At 37.8% G+C, this 20,115-nt stretch overlaps 4 protein-coding genes across 4 annotated transcripts; 3 read left to right on the top strand and 1 right to left on the bottom strand.

Moving 5' to 3' along the window:
* Positions 1 to 190: 190 nt before the first annotated feature.
* On the top strand, positions 191 to 3,610 carry LOC110760802 (zinc finger MYND domain protein). Its single transcript, XM_021963129.2, has 7 exons — positions 191 to 862; positions 1,072 to 1,212; positions 1,300 to 1,665; positions 2,049 to 2,291; positions 2,545 to 2,637; positions 2,867 to 3,067; positions 3,154 to 3,610. The coding sequence occupies exons 1-7, from the start codon at positions 539 to 541 to the stop codon at positions 3,364 to 3,366; spliced, it is 1,581 nt and encodes a 526-aa protein (XP_021818821.1). The 5' UTR covers positions 191 to 538; the 3' UTR covers positions 3,367 to 3,610.
* Positions 3,611 to 4,735: 1,125 nt separating this feature from the next.
* LOC110760729 (uncharacterized) lies at positions 4,736 to 5,288 on the bottom strand. The gene has a single exon (XM_021963042.2). The coding sequence runs from the start codon at positions 5,195 to 5,197 to the stop codon at positions 4,946 to 4,948; it is 252 nt and encodes an 83-aa protein (XP_021818734.1). The 5' UTR covers positions 5,198 to 5,288; the 3' UTR covers positions 4,736 to 4,945.
* Positions 5,289 to 11,001: 5,713 nt separating this feature from the next.
* MMP (matrix metalloproteinase) lies at positions 11,002 to 12,630 on the top strand. The gene has a single exon (XM_021963336.2). It carries the CDS (start codon positions 11,217 to 11,219, stop codon positions 12,348 to 12,350), a length of 1,134 nt encoding a protein of 377 aa, XP_021819028.2. The 5' UTR covers positions 11,002 to 11,216; the 3' UTR covers positions 12,351 to 12,630.
* Positions 12,631 to 13,721: 1,091 nt separating this feature from the next.
* LOC110760699 (protein JINGUBANG-like) lies at positions 13,722 to 15,375 on the top strand. Its single transcript, XM_021963007.2, has one exon. It carries the CDS (start codon positions 14,042 to 14,044, stop codon positions 15,368 to 15,370), a length of 1,329 nt encoding a protein of 442 aa, XP_021818699.2. The 5' UTR covers positions 13,722 to 14,041; the 3' UTR covers positions 15,371 to 15,375.
* Positions 15,376 to 20,115: the final 4,740 nt, after the last annotated feature.

The raw sequence follows: 20,115 nt of genomic DNA, 5'->3' as shown, positions 1-20,115 counted from the left end.
TTCATAATAAACATGAAATCAATTTCAATAATTTCAATAATAATTTAAGTTTTTATGCCAATATATTGAGGGCTAGTCATGTGGAGTTGAAATAAATTATAATGATCAATCAAACTCAAGTCTGACCCCAAAAAAAAAAAAAAAAAACTCAAGCACCGTTCCGTAACTCCGTTCTGAGAGGGTGGCGTTTCTATATGCGAAACGGGGCAGTGAAGCAGAGGGTGTCGTTTTCTTAAAAATTATCCAACGGACAGAAGCTAGCCAACATTCCCGCGACGTTGAACATAGAAAAGTACGAACGACCCAATCGCAAAGCAATAAGCAAAGTCAAAGAAAGACGAAGAATAATCCAAAATCCGAACATTTCCAACAAGACGAGACGACCATGGATAATCGTCACCTCCTCGCCCTCCTCCATTTTTGACACTCCTCCGTTTCCACGTCCCCAAAATTTAGGGTTCGGGTTTTCCCTCCCTGCAACCCAAATTTCTGATCAATTGGAGTTGCTCCAGGAAAAACTCATCCTATCCATCCATCAATGTCTCTCTTCTCTCGCACTCCATGGCTATTACTGCTGCTGTTGTGCTCTCTAGGGTTAGGATTAGGATTTGGGGACGCTCTCAAGGTCCCCCTCAGGATCAAGGATGTGCTTCCGGTTCTGCCACGTCAGATATCGTGGCCGGTGCTCAACAATTTCCACAGTGCTGTGGATTTGTTGCCTTCTTTTATCGGGTCGGTGACTCCCGACAATACATCAATTGAATGGGAAGGAGCTTGCTTTTCTGGTAACCAGGCTCGGCTCGAGTTCACCGAAGGCGATCGGGACAAACCCAATTTGGGAGGTGGCGTTCTCTATCTCAAGGTTCGGTCTTTATCTCCGTTTGAGCTATTGAATGCTTTTTCTGTGATTTTGATTGGTTTTGTCTTCAATTGAGTAAATTGTATTGGATGCTCAGCTTTAACATGAGCTGAAATTAGTTCATGGTAATCTTGGTTTGGACTTCCGAGTAGTGAATTATTGTAAATTGTGTAGTTTCTGGGGTTGATTTTGTCAAATTGGTTCTTTTACAGACTTCTGAGGCACACAGTTGGGCTTGTATGGATCTGTATGTTTTTGCAACACCCTATCGGATAACATGGGATTACTACTTCTCTGCTCGAGAACATACGTTGAAATTCGACTCGTGGGAAGAGCAGGCAGAGTTGGAATATGTATGTACATTTATCTGTAATCTGTTTGAACATTAAGCTTGACAACCTTAATTGCTTGGAGATGACACTGTGATGACTGTTGAGCAGGTAAAGCAGCATGGGGTCTCTGTGTTTCTCATGCCATCAGGGATGCTGGGGACCATGCTTTCTTTAATAGATGTTTTGCCTCTGTTTTCTAACACTGCTTGGGGTCAAAGTGCAAACATTGATTTTTTGAAGAAGCACATGGGTGCAACATTTGAAAAACGTTCTCAGCCTTGGCAGACAACTATAAATCCAGAAGATGTTCATTCTGGTGATTTTCTAGCAGTTTCAAAGATCCGTGGTCGATGGGGTGGATTCGAGACATTGGAAAAATGGGTAACTGGAGCATTTGCTGGCCATACAGCAGTGTGCTTGAAGGACGAGATGGGCAATCTATGGGTTGGCGAATCAGGACATGAAAATGAGAAGGTATCAAATTAAGGACATTTTATAGTTCATTAAGGTTGAAATATAAATAGTAGTATGAGAAACAATTGCACCTTGTGTGCATGCTTTAAATAGAAGTAACTCACTGATTTCATTGGTTTGGACTTTATGTGGAATATACATTAAGCTTTCTAAATGTTTTGGTTCTTGCAAAGAGTGGAAGTGATAGTTGAATTGGGCTTGAAGTGTCACTTAAACAGATTATGGGCATTTGTGTAGTGAAAAAAATTAAATAGATGACAATGTTGCATAGATTTTTAAGTTTCTTCAGCTTTGGTTAGTACTTTCTCTTTCTGTGGAGTTATTGTGATTGATCTGACTGAGTGTTGGATTGTTTTGACATTTTACATGTATTAATATTGCAGGGTGAAGAAATTATAGCGGTGGTTCCATGGGATGAGTGGTGGGAACTGGCACTCAAGGATAGTTCTAATCCACAAATAGCCTTGCTTCCCTTGCATCCAGAATTGCGTGCAAAATTCAATTCTACGGCAGCATGGGAATATGCTCGGAGTATGTCAGGGAAGCCATATGGTTATCACAATATGATATTTAGCTGGATTGACACTATGGCCGACAACTATCCTCCTCCTCTTGATACTCACTTGGTATGCATTTACTGCTTTAAACTTTTGTGTGTCCTAGTACAATTAAACATTACAGAGATGAGGCAGGATATCATTGTGTCGGTTGTTAGTTTATATTGTTATTTCACTGGCATGCATGCACGAATTTCATCTTGCGTTTCATCTCCCCACATGTGCATGTATATATGTATGTACGTATATGTTTTTTTAGATGGAGCATACTTGGTTTGGGTCAATTAAGTTTTCTATCCTAATTGGAAGCTCCTGTTTTCAGGTTGTTTCTGTCATGTCTATGTGGACCAGGATGCAGCCTGCTTATGCTGCAAATATGTGGAATGAAGCTCTCAACAAGCGGCTGGGGACGGAGGTAATTATGCTTTGCTTGAGGTTTTTCAATTTAGTTTTGGTGTCTATTAAATTAACTTACTTAAAATCCTAAGCCATGCCATTTTGTTCTGTTTTGTTTATTTGGGAATGAACACGTTTGTCTGCTCTTAGAATTCTAAATCCCCTAAGCATCTTCTAATTTTATTTTAGTATATTATCTGCTTGCTCCATATTGAATCTGATGTTAATTCTCACCTGTGTGCTTTTAGGGTTTGGACCTGTACGAGATTCTAACTGAGGTTGAGAATCGTGAAATAGCCTTTGATCATTTGCTTACAATTCCAGAACAAGATGAATGGGTATACAGTGATGGCAAATCTACAACATGTGTTGCTTTTATTCTTGCAATGTATAAAGAAGCTGGGATTTTTGGTCCTATTTCCAACTCTATCCAAGTTACTGAATTCACTGTAAGTCATTTTGCACTCACGTAGTTATCTTTTAACTTTCATAACCGTGACTATATATGACATGGCTTTATTAAATTTGGTCACAGATTCGTGATGCGTACATGCTTAAGATTTTTGAGGATAACCAAACCCGCTTGCCAAGTTGGTGTAATGGCAAGGACGAAAAGCTCCCATTCTGCCAGATCCTTGGTGAATATCGGATGGAACTGCCTGAATATAACACCATAGAGCCATACACTAACATGAATGAGCACTGCCCCTCCCTACCTCCTACTTACGACAGACCTCTACGATGCTAAATTCAAGTTCCACTAGATTTGTACCTCCCACTTAGGCATGTATTACATCATTTATCAAGTCGTAGTTGTCTATTGCAAATTCGTAAGACTTATGGGTAAGCAATCTGTTTCACTTGAGCTTAATAAAATTATTGAATATAGTTGTGGATGGAACAAGGAATTATGTTTACGAAGTTTGTTATTTGAAGTGGTTGTAATTGTACAGTATATATTTCACCCCCATAAACATTGTTATTTTTCTTCTTTTTTTGGCTTTTTGTTTTTGTTTAGACCCAAGAAAGAGAGGGTTTGTTGGCCTCAACTAATCGTAATTCCCATTCGAATTTTGAACAGCAAAATAAATCAAAGCATGGTTTCGAGCCTTCACAATTAATTAACCGACTATAATTACAAATAAATGTAAAAGGTCATAAAAAGAACAATTTATAAATGTGGTAATTTCTCTTTTTCGACTCAGATTAAAGAATGGCAATGGCCGTGCATGTATGTTGTACAAAGATTAAAGATAAGATGCTGCTACTGCTTTCGGCTTGTCTTGCTCTTGCTCTTGATCCAGTGGAGACCCAAATGGGCTGCGATCTTAACCCTATTCACACCATTTGATGCTGCGGCTTTAATTTTGTCAAAGCCTTCTTCCACTTTCCTAGTATAGTTACCCTTGGCACAATCAGCAGAACCAGAGCTCTTCCTGGTCTCAGAAGCAGAAGCAGGGTCTTGGTTGCTGTCATCCCTTTGATCTCCCCGTGGGGTGTCGTACGGCCTATTTGATCCCATTGACAAAACCCTTTTGCACTCGAATATGAAATATGAAGAAAACCAGAGTTTTCTTCAGAGAGAGAGAGAGAGAGAGAGAAATCAAATCACGGTTCTTCCTTGTGTTTTGAAAACTAAACACGATCTGTGATACTTATATTAATGGTGAAATACTTAACGCTGTACAGAAAACAGAAACTTTGACAGAGGAAGAAAAGAACCTTCTTTCAGCATAAGTAAATAACTGATCTCGTTGAACCTTATTTGGGTAAACTAAAAACTATGTCAAAGGAACCGTGGCTGTTGTCACCCATGGCCTGATGGAAGTTTCCATATAATTTCTGTTTTTTTGGTTAATGAAACATCCTTTTTTCAAGTCAACAAGAACGTGCGTAACTACTAACAAAGTCGCAGAACCAGAAATTTAATCGAAAGGACAACCTCATACAATATAAACATTTTTTAAAAGTGATTATACACACAAATTTTCAGTATCTTATTAATAAAACATATATATTCTCTACCTCTTGATCCTCATTTACTGCTTCAAAATTTTTTGAAGTTGTATTGATCTCCATGAAGGAAGCTCTGTTTTGTTTATTGAACCATGGACTCATTTTGGAAACAGAAAAATCAAATCAATATCCAGAATATAATGAATCAGATCAGATCAAATCAAATCCGTATACAAATACGAAATACAATAACAACAACAAAAAGTCATAAAAATTAAAGAATGATAAGATGGTAGCATATACATATATACATATGTAATATGTATAAATGTTCCATATAAGATGATAGAGGCAAAGCTGCATGCAGCTAGCTACTGCTTTCCGGTTGTCTTTTGGTACTTGTCTTTGATCCAGTGGAAACCCGATTGAGCTCCTGACTTCACTTTGTTCATGCCATTTGATGCCACTTCTTTTGTTTTTCCAAGCCCTTCTTCAACTTTCTTGGCATATTTCGCCTTTGCGCCGGAGCTGTTCTTGGTCTCAGAAACAGGCAAGGGATCTGGGTTGGTGTAGTCCCACTGATCAGCCCATGAGTTCTCGTGATTTGAGATACTTGATGCCATTGTTTCAAGCAAATTGAGAAGATGAATGATTTGTTTCTAATTTTTGTAAGTAAACTTTGATGCTTTTGGTTGTGATGGGTTCGGAGGTCTATATATATAACATTAACATGACTATTATATGGATATGATGGCAGTCTGATTTTGAAAGCGCGGGTCTTCCATGACATTTTTAAAAGCAAACACGTTTCATTGACGCACTTGATTACAACTTAAGGTTCCTTCTTGCAGCAGCAAAGACTGAAAGCCGCCAAAGAAACGAACCTTCTCTCTCTCTCCACGCAATTGATTAAATAAACTCAGCTCTCGTTGAACCTTCTGGGAATTGACAAATAAAATATCTGTCAATTAATTAAAAGGAACCCTGGTAGATGTTGTCACATGTGGGCCGTGGCTGTGGAAGGTTCCATTTTCAACCTGGTTAGCTAACTATCTCATTAAGCTAATGCATGATGTCAATTCTAGAAATGATGCGTGCGTTTTTCTTATAATATGTAAATCATTAGTAGAAAAAGAATTTTATGCATGAATGATACAAAAGACTATTGACATTTCTTCACATCATAATCAAAGGCAGTGGAACATATATGGGAGAGATCTTATTCCTTGGCGTGTTAGTGTTTCATATTGTTTTATCTGTTTTCTTAATGCTATTTTATGCATGTTCGGCGGCTGCGTTGCACTTAATCTGATTCTATAACCAAATATTTTCATTATGTTTCTTTAATTAAACTGGTGCTAATCCAATTAGATTAGAGATTATTTGGATATGTTACCTTGTTTCCTTAATTATGTGGTCTAGCTTGACTTATTCAACTTGGATGTAGCATGGCTTCTGATAGAGTGCTGCTATTTCCACCCACCTGTCCTATTTTCCCACCCACCTTATTTTTAAAATTTTAAAGACAAATTTATCCTTTTGTAAAATGACTTCTAAGGACTTAAGAAAAAAAAGGATATTTTAGAAATAATTAAAGGGTAGGGTATTTTAATTTTTTTTATTATCTCTTAATCACAAACAATTACCCATATTTTTTTTTCTATGTCCGACTTCTAATCCTGAACCCTGAACCCTCCATCTTCCTCCTCCTCCCCTCATCATCCTGTTCTCCTTGGAGATTCCATTATATATGCTATTCTCACTGGTGCCGCAAATCACATCAATACAGTCATCATTCTCTCTCTACATCAATTCAAGTACTGCTGGATAATTCAAAGGGCTAATCCTATAGAACCTTATATCCTCTTGAGACCATCTAAAAAATTCAACTAAACTCTTCCTACAAATATGAAGAAAAAAAAATCTTTTCTTTCATCGCCACAACAAATATCTCAATAACTTTCCTAGTTGAAGTCTTCAAACAAATCGGTTCATGATAGGTTTTACAATTATTAGTTATTGTATCCCAAACACCCAGAACAATGTAATCATCTAAACCAATTATCTTCATATATAGATCTAGAAAATATAAAAGTCGAGAGAGGCATTAATAATGATGCAACGGCAGTGAGAAATCCGATACAATTGCCATGGTGAAGAGAGGGAACTATCATGGGAGAATGAGTGAGCGAGATAGGTTTAGCGGCGCCGATGAGAAATCTGGCGATAATGGAAATTTTGTGGGAAGAGGGTGGGGGAGAAGAAGAAAGAGGCAGATGGAAAGACTTTTTTGGTAATTATTGCTTTAATTTGGATATAGTAATTATAAAAAAAAGAAAAAAAGAAATAGCTGTATTAGATGAGTTGGCATGCCACATAAGATGGTTTATAAAGGGTATTTTATGAATAATGGTGGGTGGAAAGATAGGATTGTGTTTTTTCAAATTTACATGGTGGGTGGGAAGATAAGGTAGGTGGGGAAATAGGACAAGTGAGTGGAAATAGCAGCACTCCTTCTAATACGGTGATACGACTGACATTGAATAAGGATATACAACACCCAATGGCAATGGCCCCAGTTATACATGTAGTTCAACTAACCAAAATACAAATAGCCACTTTACATATGCTTGAAGGTCTAAAATATTGATGGTTTTGGAAATATTAGTGGTTTAAAAATACGAAAACTTCAATGGAAATATTGGAAAATTGTCGATATTGATAAAAATTGAATAAAAATCAAGGAAATTGTAAGAAAAAATTGGAAATTTTTCATGAAACTTTGGAGGATGTTTATTTAGTCTATTATCCATTACTTTATCATAAAAAAAAATTGGAAGGAAATGTAATGCATGATGAGTTTAACTGATTTAAGTTAATTATATAGCGAGTTAACAAACACTGCGAGTGTAGAAACGATGTACTAATTAATGAAAGAAGATTAAACATACCATAATCATTTATGTATAATGATTTAGTACAACATTTTACACTTTATACATTGCATGTCAAGATACATAAATGACTTAGTACCACATGGAGTTCCTATAAGGTTCAAATTTGAGTTATTTACACTAACACTCCCTGAGGTTTTTGGCTTTTTCACAAAACTCCTTGAGGTTTTAGAAATTACATGACCACCCCATGAGGTTTTAAATTGTTTTCAAAAAACTCCTTTTCATTGATTTTTCATCCAAAGATTGATGTTTTTTACAAAAAATTCTCCAAATGACAAAGTTGGCCTTTGAGTACTTCATTGAGGTTAATTTTGTCATTTGCATAAATTTTTTTTTCAATGAAATCATCAATTTTTGGACAAACAATCAATGAAAATAGGTTTTGTGAAAACAAACTGAAACCTAAGGGGGTGTTTGTGTAATTTTTGAGACTTGAGGAGGTTTTGTGAAAACACAAGAAACCTCAGGGGGTGTTAGTGTAAATAACTCTTCAAATTTTTCAATGTCTTCGTCATCTCGATATTATCGATATTTTGGCCAAATGTTGTTGAAGTGTGAGATAAATTATTAACATCGATATTTTCCAATATTATCGATACTTATACGATATGTGTATGGATGTGTTCCAAAATATCATAGACCCAAAAAAACGATAATATCCTCGATATTTTGTCAATATTATCGATATTTTAATCCTTGGTTATAATATATCTAACTTGCATCCTTATATATATATAGTCCCCTTTTATTGAGGGATCCCTCAAATAATTTTATTTGAGGGACACCCTTTAAGGTTCCTTATGATTTTTTTTTTCAACGATCCAAACGATCTATTTTTTTAAGTCTACATTCATAGATTATCCTCTCAAAAAATTAGACAAATCGGAAATCGTTTCGACATCCAATTGTGTCCTACAAAATTAGTAAATATGGTGCTTCAAGAAAGTACTAAAATTTCAATAATTCAATTGAGTAGTCAAATGATATCGGATTCAAGTGATTTTTTTTAAAGACGATATTTGAATGAATATCTACAAAAGAGATAGATTGAATTAGTGAAATACAATACAGAGTGAGCCCTACAAGGATATTATCAAATAAATTTATTTAAAGAATCCCTTAACTGAAGCTCTCTATATATATATACATATAAAGTTTGCGAGGAAGAATTCTTATGTTAACATGGTATTAAGAACCAGGTTTGTGAAGAAGAAAATGCTGATGGAAAAATCCTCAATTTCAAATGATAAAGTCATTTGCAATAAAATTTAAGATTTTGGCATCCTAATAATTTGATTATTATTGATGTTATTAATAATTTGATATACTATTCAACCGCACTAGAACGGAATCCCTTTGCCTGTATAGAATAGCAAAAGGAACATGTATTTGAGTATAATAATACGTAGGACAAGTCCTAAGATACACCTTGGTGCCCTTATGTTATGTGTTGCCAAGTCAATTGACAATTATTGGCCTTACACAAACTCAACATATACAAATACACCAAATACGTAAATATATAAGATGCACATCACAAAGTAAGTGAAATTACCTATAGGATGACTAAAAATGTCTAGAGGGGGTCGAAAAGGCCAATTTAAGATTATAATCAATAAACAAAAAATGAACTTCGGTAGCAGGATTGATATTATCAATCCTGAAACGTGCTATGTATAAAATAAAAGAACACACAGAGAATTATTTTACATGGTAAAACCCCACCTCTGGGGAAAATCCACGGGACTCCTCAATCCAACACAAATCCAGGGGCGGAACTAGGTAGAGGGCTACCATGGGCTTTAGCCTAGGTAGCCTTTTTATAAAATTAAAATATATTACATGTATTTTAATGTTATTCATCTCATAAAAACTTAGTAGTCCACTCATATGTAGCCTTGTAACTTATTGTCCACTCAATTTTGTAGGCCTATAATCATCTTATATTTAATTTGTTTGCTCAATTAGGAAACATAATCTCTTAATAAACACTCATGATTTTAACTCTCAACCTTTTACTATTTTATCCCAATGTATACTTTTATTTCTAGAAAAACTAGAGAAACAGTAAGTACCCAAACAAAACTTGGTCCTTAGATTTTAAGCTAATAACTTTAGCTAGCCCACCCATTGAAAAATTTCTGGTTCCGCCCTTGCACAAATCCACTATAGAACGATGATTACAAGAAGTACTCACACACTTATCCTAGACATATTCTAGATAATGTTTACCAACTTCTTCGTAACTCAATTTCTGTCATGTGATGATCTTCGATACTCCTTATGTTGAACGCAATACTGGTTACGATTACTTCAAGCTCGCTGGAGGAAAACCGCCACCATGGTCTTGGTGCCCTCAATCGTATGAGTCACCGACATGCATATGAATGCAATATGAATTATTAAAGTGTTTGATGCACGCCTTGGCTTTATACAATCATGTTGTTATCTTGCAAGAGACAATTCATAAAACCAAGGTATCACAAACGTGCCTAATCAGATTTAATTGAATCAAAGTCCTATTCTATTTCGTCATCTTATTCCCTGTTCAAGATTACCTTCCAATTCTATCATATTATACAAGCCCACAATATTACTCAATGAAACCAGTTTGGGTATTAAAAGAACCATACTCTCCAAGTCAAAGATAATGAAAAAATAATATTTTAACTCAAAACAAAATAGAGTCCAACTAGGAAAGTAATCTCAAGAGATAAAATCTAATCCTATTTTAAAAAAAAGGGTTAATATAAAAATTCTTAATTGAAAATAGCTCCAACTAGGAATCCTATAATGAATGCATGATTATATCATGATTTACCTGAAATTAAGTTCCTCGTATCGATCAAGTCATACTTTGAAAATCCGAGATTGAATATGTTGCGCCAAAACTTCCAGTAAACAATATTCACACACTAATTCTCAACATATGCTAGAATCTAGGAAATGACAACACAATTTTCATACTAACAGTAAGTAATCTACTATGGGAGAGAAACTCTCATATAACAAGAATAACACTTTTTACTATCTCCAACCAATAACACAATAATAATGAGATAACTTTTCCATGTATCAGTGTTATTGGCTAGAGATCCCGTTACAAGACAATCGGGGGGGTTAGGGTCAACGAGAGATAAGATTTATAAGCAGTTATTTTGTTCCACGTGGACGCTTATAACTGGGCTCAGAAACATGCAATGCAGTTCAACCCCCAAATTTGACCGCATCTCTCCTTGGTGCTGCATATATGAATCATCCTAAAAGAAAAGTCAAAACATCTTCCATTTGTTTCTTTCTTCTGTCTATTTGGTCATCATAGACATACAATACAACTAGAAGAAGAAAGAAACTAGAAAGAAACTTCTGCTATCTCTCTACATCTTCTTGCATTATTTGTGAAAACCACACCACACACGCATCAAAATTCAAAGCATACAAACTTTCAGTTCAAATCAAACCCACCTAAATAACAGGTTTTTGTAAAAACAAAATCAAACACGCAAATTCAAATTCATTAATAAAATTGACAAAGACCTCCAATGCCAAAGACTAATTCCTCTGATGCACTAGTGTTTGCCGGCTCCAAACCTTTCTTGTTTTCATCTCCACTTTCCCCCTTAAAATAAAACCATTCAGTCTCCTTCCAAACTCCACAGCAAAAACCAAATTAACTAAAACGACCATGAGGCTGCCGTTTCACCTTTTTCCCTTTGCCATTGCTCTCTGTCTCTCATTCTCACTTACACACACCTCAGCCCGCTTCTTCCCCAACATCTCACCCATCCCTCCATCGCTCGTCCCCAACGTCACCGCTTCGGTCTCCGCCGCCTGGGACGCTTTCCAGAAGTTCGGTGACTGCCACGCCGGCGATAAAGTCGAAGGCCTCGCCAAGCTCAAGAAATACTTCAATTACTTCGGTTACATTCCCAATTTGCCCTCCAATTTCACCGACGACTTCGACGACGACCTCCAATCAGCTCTCAGAACCTACCAGAAGAACTTCAATCTCAACATCACCGGCGAGCTAGACCAGCCCACCATCCAGCACCTCGTCAAGCCTCGATGCGGCAATCCCGATATAGTCAATGGCACCACGACCATGAATTCCGGCAAACCGACGTCGTCTAACACCTCCAATCTCCACACGGTTGCTCACTACTCTACTTTCCCGGGGACGCCGGTCTGGCCGCCGAGCCGGCTCGACTTGACCTACGCATTCTCGCCGGAGAACAATCTTTCCGACGAGACCAAGGCAGTGTTTTTACGGGCTTTCCAGCGGTGGTCGGCGGCGACGCCGTTGAATTTCTCCGAGACGACGTCGTTCTACACGGCGGATATCAAGATTGGGTTCTTCAGAGGCGATCACGGGGACGGAGAGCCGTTCGATGGGGTTTTGGGGACGCTGGCGCACGCGTTCTCGCCGCCGAGCGGGAGGTTCCACTTGGACGCTGACGAGAACTGGGTGATCACGGGTGACATTAGCACGTCGTCCGTGACGTCAGCGGTCGACCTGGAGTCGGTGGCGGTTCACGAGATTGGGCATCTGCTGGGGTTGGGCCACTCGTCGGTTGAGGAGGCGATTATGTTCCCGACGATCTCGTCGCGGACGAAGAAAGTGGAACTGGCGAGCGACGACGTTTTGGGGATTCAGTCGCTGTACGGCGCCAATCCCAGTTACGACGGTCCGAGTGGTTCGTCTACGCCGTCCACTCAAGCACGGGAAACGTCCGCTGCTGGGGACCACCTCACTTCCGCTCCAAGGTTGTGGGGCCTCAGTGCCTTGCTGGCCGTTGGATTTTTGTTATTGTCGTTTTAGTTTTTTGTCATATTTTTTGGTTTTATTGATTAAAGTTAGATTAGCTTATATTGTTTTATTATTTATAATTTTTTGGGGTAATTATTGGGGATTTGGCACTCTACTGACAGGCCGTATCTTACAGTTACTTACTTACTTGTATGATTCTGCCAGTAGGGTCTTATTTTTATTTTTGGTATTCAGATACAGTTAAATACAGTTAGGACGCCACTTTGTACATATATATACATTTTTATTTATTAAATTTTAAAATACACACATTTTATTAGCTTCAACCAAAGTCTAAAATATCTGCAGGTTGATGCAATAATTGGTCTGACTTCAACAAAAACAAGTTTAAATTTGCTACCATTCATTCTCTGTTCTGGTTGGGATACATTCAGAAGCCCAATTCCGGCTTATAATCTTGTTGTGGAAGTGAAAATGGGCCACCCGTTTTGTTATACTGGTTCATCTTTGATTGACAAGCCCAATTACTAGTCAATGCTTATTGATTACAAGCGTCAAACACACGGAACGGATGGTGTTTTTAATTACTCGAACTACAAGTCTCTTGCTATTAGTATAAGCCTATTGAATGAAAAATGTTGAACGATGCTTCTAGGTCAAGGGCAAATTCTGATGAGTACGTATAAATGTTGAACCATGAAGATGAAACCTTAACTGAATCATACGCAAGAGTTATTAATTACTTAATTGAATAACACGTGAAAAAAATGTATATATATATACCATTAATCAGTCGAAAAAGATTATAAAAAAAAAAAGTATGAACCATTGCATTAATTCTCAGTATGAAAGAGGACAAGGGTTGGCATCTTCGCAAGTGAATGGAACCTTCCTATAATTTCAGTCCTTTCTTGGTCCAATTTTTACTCACCACAATTATGGTCCAATGTTTTGACCAACTTTTTATATAGTCCCTTGCATTTGGTCCGCCATGCCAAACTTTGCTGGCTAATAGCGAGTGCGGAAAAACTAGTGGCTAGTCTTTACAAAAAGCAATGTGAATGATAAAGATCTTTATCATTCCACAATCTGAAAGCGGAAAATCCCTCGCAGAGAACTGGACCCATGCCAACCCAGATTATATATTTCCAACCCTTTTTTTAAGTCAGTTATATGATTAATTAAATTCAAAATTCTGATCCAAAAAAGTAAAGATTCAAGCACTGCATCAAGAGCGGTGGTTAGCTATAGCATCATGAATTGCTCTAACCTAATTATACACATCGGCAAAATGACCTAAGGGCCCATACTTTTCTACTCTCAAGAGATATTTGTAGAGCAACAAAGGCAGAAAGTGGAAAAGCATTATCCTTCAAATGGCAAATCCACAAAAGCTTTTAACTAATTATTAGGCCAATTGATACCAATATCTCTTTTGCCAACCCAAGAGCTAACCAACCAAGCCATGCCATTTGAAAAGAAAAGGTCGAGAGGCTAATATATTTAACTTGCATCCTACACCAGCAGCAGTACTAGAGTCTGCAGCTGGTTTTGGTGGAAGAATCTGGCCTTCTCTTTATCTGATCGCCATTAGTTTATTGTCAAGAAAAGTTAGAAAATGAATGTTCCAGCTGGTCATCGCGGCCACCTTTTTCAAACTTCATATAAACTCCTTCTAACAAACCATACAGAAGATATAGTTGCGTTTTTATCTTTCTTTTTTTAAACCAAAGCTTTCTTTAATGGGACTTGTTCCATGTCCCTTGCCATGTCACACAAGCACAGAAGAATCTCATGAAGATCACTCCATTATTTCCAATCACCTCCTCCAATCAGAAGCATCAACCTCTTCCTCCTCCTCTCTATCTTCCCAACCAAGTTTACCATCTGTCCCTTCTCTCACTACCTCAATCTCCAACCAACTTCAATTCGTTCTAGAAGCCCCAACCACCCACCACCTCTGCATAGCCACCCTCAAAACCCAAACCTCCTCCTCCTCCTCCTACGTATGCTCCCTAGCCCTCTCCGGAAACTTCCTATACAGCGGCTTATCCAACGGTCAGATCATAGCATGGAGCCGATTACACCCTTCATCACCCAACAAGGTGGTAGCCGCCACCAGCAGCACCGTTAAGTCTCTAGCGGTCGTTGGGGAGCTACTATTCAGCGCTCACCAAGACCACAAAATCCGAGTCTGGAAAATCGACATCAATCTCATCACAAACCCACACGATCATCAAAAACACTTCAAATGCCTCGCCACCCTCCCCACCCTAAAAGACCGGGTCCCGCGATTCTTCTCCCCCAAGGACTATGTCCAAATCCGGCGACACAAGAAGTGCACCTGGGTGCACCATGTCGACACAGTCTCCGCCCTAGCCATATCCAACGAAGGGTCGTTTCTCTACTCCGCCTCGTGGGACCGCACGTTCAAAATCTGGCGGACGTCGGATTTCAGATGCTTGGAGTCGGTGAGCAACGCCCACGACGACGCCATCAACGCTATAGCGTCGTCACGTGACGGGGAGTTCGTCTACACCGGCTCTGCAGACAGGAAAATAAAGGTGTGGAAGAAAGTTAATAAGTCGGTCGTGCTTGATGCTACGCTGGAGAGGCACAAGTCGGCTGTGAATGCTTTGGCTTTTAGCTCCGATGGCTCTGTACTCTACTCCGGTGCGTGCGATCGGTCAATTTTAGTGTGGGAAAGAGATCGTGATCGTGATCGTGGTGTTGAAGGCGGTGGCATGGTGGTGGTGGGTGCGCTGAGGGGACACAACAAGGCCATATTGTGCTTGGCTGTGGTGGCGGATTTGGTGTTTAGTGGGTCGGCGGATTGTAGTGTTAGGGTTTGGAGGAGATCAGGAAGGCTAGTTGATGATGATCATAATAGGAGCATCGGCTATTCTTGTTTGGCTGTGTTGGAAGGTCACAGGAAGCCCGTTAAGTGTTTGACTGCAGCTTGTAACAATAGAATTGAGGATTCTGATGATTCTGGTGATTCTTTTCTTGTTTACAGTGGTAGTTTGGATTGTGATATTAAGGTCTGGCAAATAAATGTTCCCTTTTTTTAACGTTATTTATTTATTTATTTTTTCATTTGGATGCTAAGAATGTTTTTTTGTTTATTGAGCTTGGGGTTTCGTCGGTTGATAAAAACAAATGTGGTACAAAAATGTAAATTTCTAACATTGTTGTGAGATTTGAGGTGTTGATTTTGACATTTTAAAGTGTAGGCTTTAGATTAGGGTATTTTGGACCTTACCTTATCATTTTGGGGTTTGTTGTTGGAATTTTCTCATTTTGGAGTTGATTATAATTTACGACAATGACGAAAGAAAAAGGAAATATCCCTTTGCACTGAGTGACCAGATTACCAACCCTTTAGATAAGACAATAGGTAAGGACTATCCAAACTTTGACAAGTTTGTGTTCATTATTGGTTTAAAAATTCTCCATATATATAAAGTTAATTTCACATTGGATTTATGTTCCCACTTTCCAAGTGCTGCTTCAACCTAATAGACAAAAAGCAATGCATGATCTGTCAAATATCTATAAACCAAAGAAAACCTCGGGCAACAAAATAAATTGATACGAAAATATCTGTTTGCCAACGCAAAAGCCATTTCGTAAAAGGTTGTGAGAATAATCTAAAATATTGATAATATCACGTTTTTTCGAGTTAAGGATATTTTGGAACGTATTCATACATATATCGTATAAATATCGATAATATCAACGTCAATAATTTCTCTCACACGTCAATAATATTTGGTCCAAATATCGCTATAATATCGATTATATCAATAATATCGAGATGATGAAGACAATGAAAATTTGGAAGAGTTACTTACACTAACACCCCCTGAGGTTTCTTGTGTTTTCACAAAACCCCATCAGGTCTCAAAAGTTACACGAACACCCCTTGAGGTTTCAATTTGTTTTCACAACCCTTTTTCGGTGATGGTTTGTCCAAAACTTAATAATTTCGTTGAAAAAAAACTTATGCAAATGACAAAATTTACCTCAATAAAGTATATGCAATCTAATCTCAAAGGCCAACTTTGTCATTAGGAGAATTTTTTGGTATAAAATCATCAATGTTTGGATGAAAAATCAATGAAAATGAGTTTTATGAAAACAATTTAAAATCTCAGGGGGTGTTCTTGTAATTTCTAAAACCTCAAGGAGTTTTGTGAAGAAGACGAAAACCTCATGAGGTGTTAGTATAAATAACTCAAATTTAAATCTTATAGGAACTCTATGTGGTACTAAGTAGGGGTGGTATTTTAGACCGAAAAACCGCAAAAATCAACCGACAATTTACCACAATGGAACCGCAATCGCGGGAAACCGAACCGCATTTGCGGTATGAAGAACCAAACCGCATTTGTGGTTGCGGTTACGGTATTTGATTTTCAAAACTTGCGGTTACCGCAAACTGTGACTATATTTTAAATAAAAAAATTGCATTTGATTTTTCCTTTGGGTTGTAACTTTAAGGGTATACTGCTGAAATACCCCCTGAACTTGTACCTAATAATCAATTTACCCCTTGACTTTTTTTTTTTGGCGAATTAAGGGCTCAAATTAAATTTTATTATCAATTCCCCCCTACCGTCTAAATCAACATGTCATCCAATAATCTATTAGATCATTAAAAAAATATTTTTTTTTTTGAAAAAATTAAAGAAAAAAAACAAAAATGAAAAAAATAAATCTGTCAAGTCATTTGGCCCTAATGATCAAATTTGGTTCTGGATTATGTGCCTTGTGCCGATATTGCTAGAACCCATGTTTCAATTTCTTATTTGTAGCATTCAATCACAAAAACGCAAGTTTTGTTTGTTGAAAATTTTATGTTGTTTGAGAAAGTTTGAAACTTTAAAGTGGTTCTGGTTTTCAATGGAACAGAAATGATTTGAGCATGAATGTCAAGGATGCTGCAGTGGGTACACTAAATGGGTCGGTGCTTGGAGAACTTGACAGTGTAGATTCTCGATTTTCTTTGGCTTCTTTGGATTTTGAAGTCAAACAAAAGAGGAGGGAAAGTGTTTACAGAGAAATTTTGCTGACACCCAAAGCAAGAATCAAAACCAGATCTGAGTCTGGGACAAAAAGCAACTCTCAATTCACAAAACAATAGTTGCTTTGCTGCTGTTAGCTTGTTTGTAATCTCATGAGCCTCCTCCTATTCCTCAATCACAGACAGATCACAGTCGCCCCTCCTTGTGGTCTTCTTCTCCACCCCATTCCCCCATGACCACCAACCCTTCACTCCAGACCAATCCCCCCACTTCCCTTCAATTTTTTTTTACCCTGAGACTATTCACCCTTTCCCATCCCAACCCGATTCCCCCATGACTACCACCCCTCAACGAACCCAGAACCCACAGACCCACCCCCATCCCCCATCACAGACCCACCCCAAAACAACCAAGAACCCACAGACAAACCCCCCACCACACGAACCCATAATTCCCAGAACCCACACCAGTGGCTTTGTGCCAATCAGAAACATTGAACATAGAGTAGAGAAAAAAAAGCACAAAATCAAAAAATGGCAAACCTCATTAAATTCAGCCATGGAAGAATGAGGGATTTGCATAAAAGAAAACCCTATCCCTACCCACAAACCCTAACCCATTCGCGCCCTTTCCCCTATGATTTTTTCCCCATAGCCTTAGAGGTCCAGACCTCTTCACCTCACAAGTTCATTGTTCCTTCACCTAAAATCTCAACCCTAAATCACACAACTCATCAATGGATTCAAGATCTGAATAAAATGGGGCTATTTGGAGGGTGGGGGCTGATGGGTTTGGTCGCATAGAGAGAGAGAGAGAGAGAGAGAGAGAGAGAGAGAGAGAGGGTAGAGAGATCGATAGAAAGGGCAGAGAGAGAGAGAGAGGGGCAGAGTCACAGAGAGAGGGAATCATAGGGAGAGAGGGAAGAAAGGGTTTGGTTGTAGAGAGACAGAGGTAATAGTCGTATAGAGAGAGAGAGAGAAGAAAGGGTGGGTGGTTCCCACCCCTCTGTTTATTAAAATGATTTTTTTTTCAATTTTATATGTCATACTATTTTATTTTACAATTTTTAATTATTTTTAACATATGAAATGACCAATTTGCCCTTATATTTAACGGCAAATTGGATGAAATGTTGATGATTTAGACGGCAGGGGAACATTGATAATAAAATTTAATTCGAGCCCTTAATTCGCTAAAAAAAAAGGTCATGGGGTAAATTGATAGTTATGTACAAGTTCAAGAGGCAATTCAGCAGTTTACCCTAACTTTAATTCATTTTGCATTGTATTCTCCTTTTGGTTTGTAACTTTAAAGGATTTGGAATTGGAATGCTTGAGAAGTTGAGGTTGTGAATGCTTGAGAAGTTTAACTTTAATTGGAATGCTTGGAATTGAACTTTAATTTTCTTTAGGTTGTGAATGCTTGAGAAGTTGAGGAGGTTGTGAATTTATATATGCTTGAGAAGTTGAGGTTGTGAATTTATTTCTTTATGTTGTAATTTATATTTTTTGGTTAAAGTATGCTTGAACTCAAAATGCTTCAAAAGAAGCATCAAAATTAGGCCTAAAATGTGGAAGATTGGATTTTTATGACACAAAAAGAACTTGCGGTTTTAAACCGCTAATTCACGGTAACCGACCGCTTTTTGCGGTTTACCGCAAAAAGCGGTCGGTTTGCGGTTTCAAAAATCACCATACCGCAAATAGTCGGTCGGTTTGCAGTTTGGGCAAAAATTCGTGGTTACCGAACCGCAACCACCCCTAGTACTAAGTCACTCATGTATCTTACCATGCAACATATAAAGTGTAAAATATTATAGTAAATCATTATAAATAAATGATTATGGTGTGTTTGATATCCTATTAGGATAAGCAAGGTTAATAGCAACATACTTGCCAAACCTAGTACCTTTCAAAGAACTTCATGAGATGTAGTTGTAATGAAAGACGAATCTTAATGTTACGATTTAAGGTTGTCAAAGATATCAAAGGGGTTGATATGTATAAGCTTAGAGCTAAACTTATTGAGTTTAGATTTGTGGAATGTCTAAAAGGAAACCTTGGGACATTAGTTCTATCAACCGACAAGCAATAGTTGTTTCTCGAATTGCATGCTATATTCCTTAAAAGAGGACTGGCCTAAGATAGGGAACCACAAATCTACACTCAAGAGACAACTTAGTTCCGAGAAAAGCTCCACGTAGTTCGAATTGGATTTGAGAACCATCTTAGAAGAATGGGAAGATCGTTCTAACTACCGTGAGGAAATGTATGACATCTACTCATATTAAATGGCACTAGACTATAAAATCCGAATTGGATTCTATGCATGCCAAGCAAGTCAGGACTCTAGTTGACTCGTCACAAGGTATCATACCTATTGGCTACAAATGGTCTTTAAGAGGAAGATGGGCTTGAAGGGCAAGATAAAAAACTATGAAGCTAAGGTAGCATCATAAGGATTACAATAATGTGAAGGGCTTGACTATGAGGAAACCTTCCCACTTGTAACTATTTGGATATTGCTTGCAATAGCTACATACTTGAATTGTGAGTTTTGAACAAAAGGAAACACAAAACGGCTTTTATGAAATAGCCCAAGGTTTAAATCACAAAGAGTATAAGCTATAGTTGTCCATTAATGAACTTAAGCAAGCTAGTGGGAGCTAGAAACATTCACTTTGACAACAAAGTCAAAAGGGTTTGAGTCTTTTCAAAGATATGAATGAATCTCATGTATTACAAGACAATTAGTGGGAGTTGATTCATATTCCTAATATTGTATGTAGA

The sequence above is a fragment of the Prunus avium genome, chromosome 1 (genome assembly GCF_965620075.1).
Source record: "Prunus avium chromosome 1, drPruAviu1.hap1.1, whole genome shotgun sequence".
In the NCBI taxonomy this organism is placed as follows: domain Eukaryota; kingdom Viridiplantae; phylum Streptophyta; class Magnoliopsida; order Rosales; family Rosaceae; genus Prunus; species Prunus avium.
The sequence above is the reverse complement of the archived record's forward strand: the minus strand, read 5'-3'. Positions and strand labels throughout refer to the sequence as shown.

Coding starts and splice junctions, on each gene's coding strand:
- LOC110760699 (XM_021963007.2), top strand. CDS start 14,042: ATGGGACTTGTTCCATGTCCCTTGCCATGTCACACAAGCACAGAAGAA.
- LOC110760729 (XM_021963042.2), bottom strand. CDS start 5,197: ATGGCATCAAGTATCTCAAATCACGAGAACTCATGGGCTGATCAGTGG.
- MMP (XM_021963336.2), top strand. CDS start 11,217: ATGAGGCTGCCGTTTCACCTTTTTCCCTTTGCCATTGCTCTCTGTCTC.
- LOC110760802 (XM_021963129.2), top strand. CDS start 539: ATGTCTCTCTTCTCTCGCACTCCATGGCTATTACTGCTGCTGTTGTGC. Junction 1,666..2,048: donor CAGGACATGAAAATGAGAAG/GTATCAAATTAA, acceptor TTAATATTGCAG/GGTGAAGAAATTATAGCGGT. Junction 3,068..3,153: donor TCCAAGTTACTGAATTCACT/GTAAGTCATTTT, acceptor ATTTGGTCACAG/ATTCGTGATGCGTACATGCT.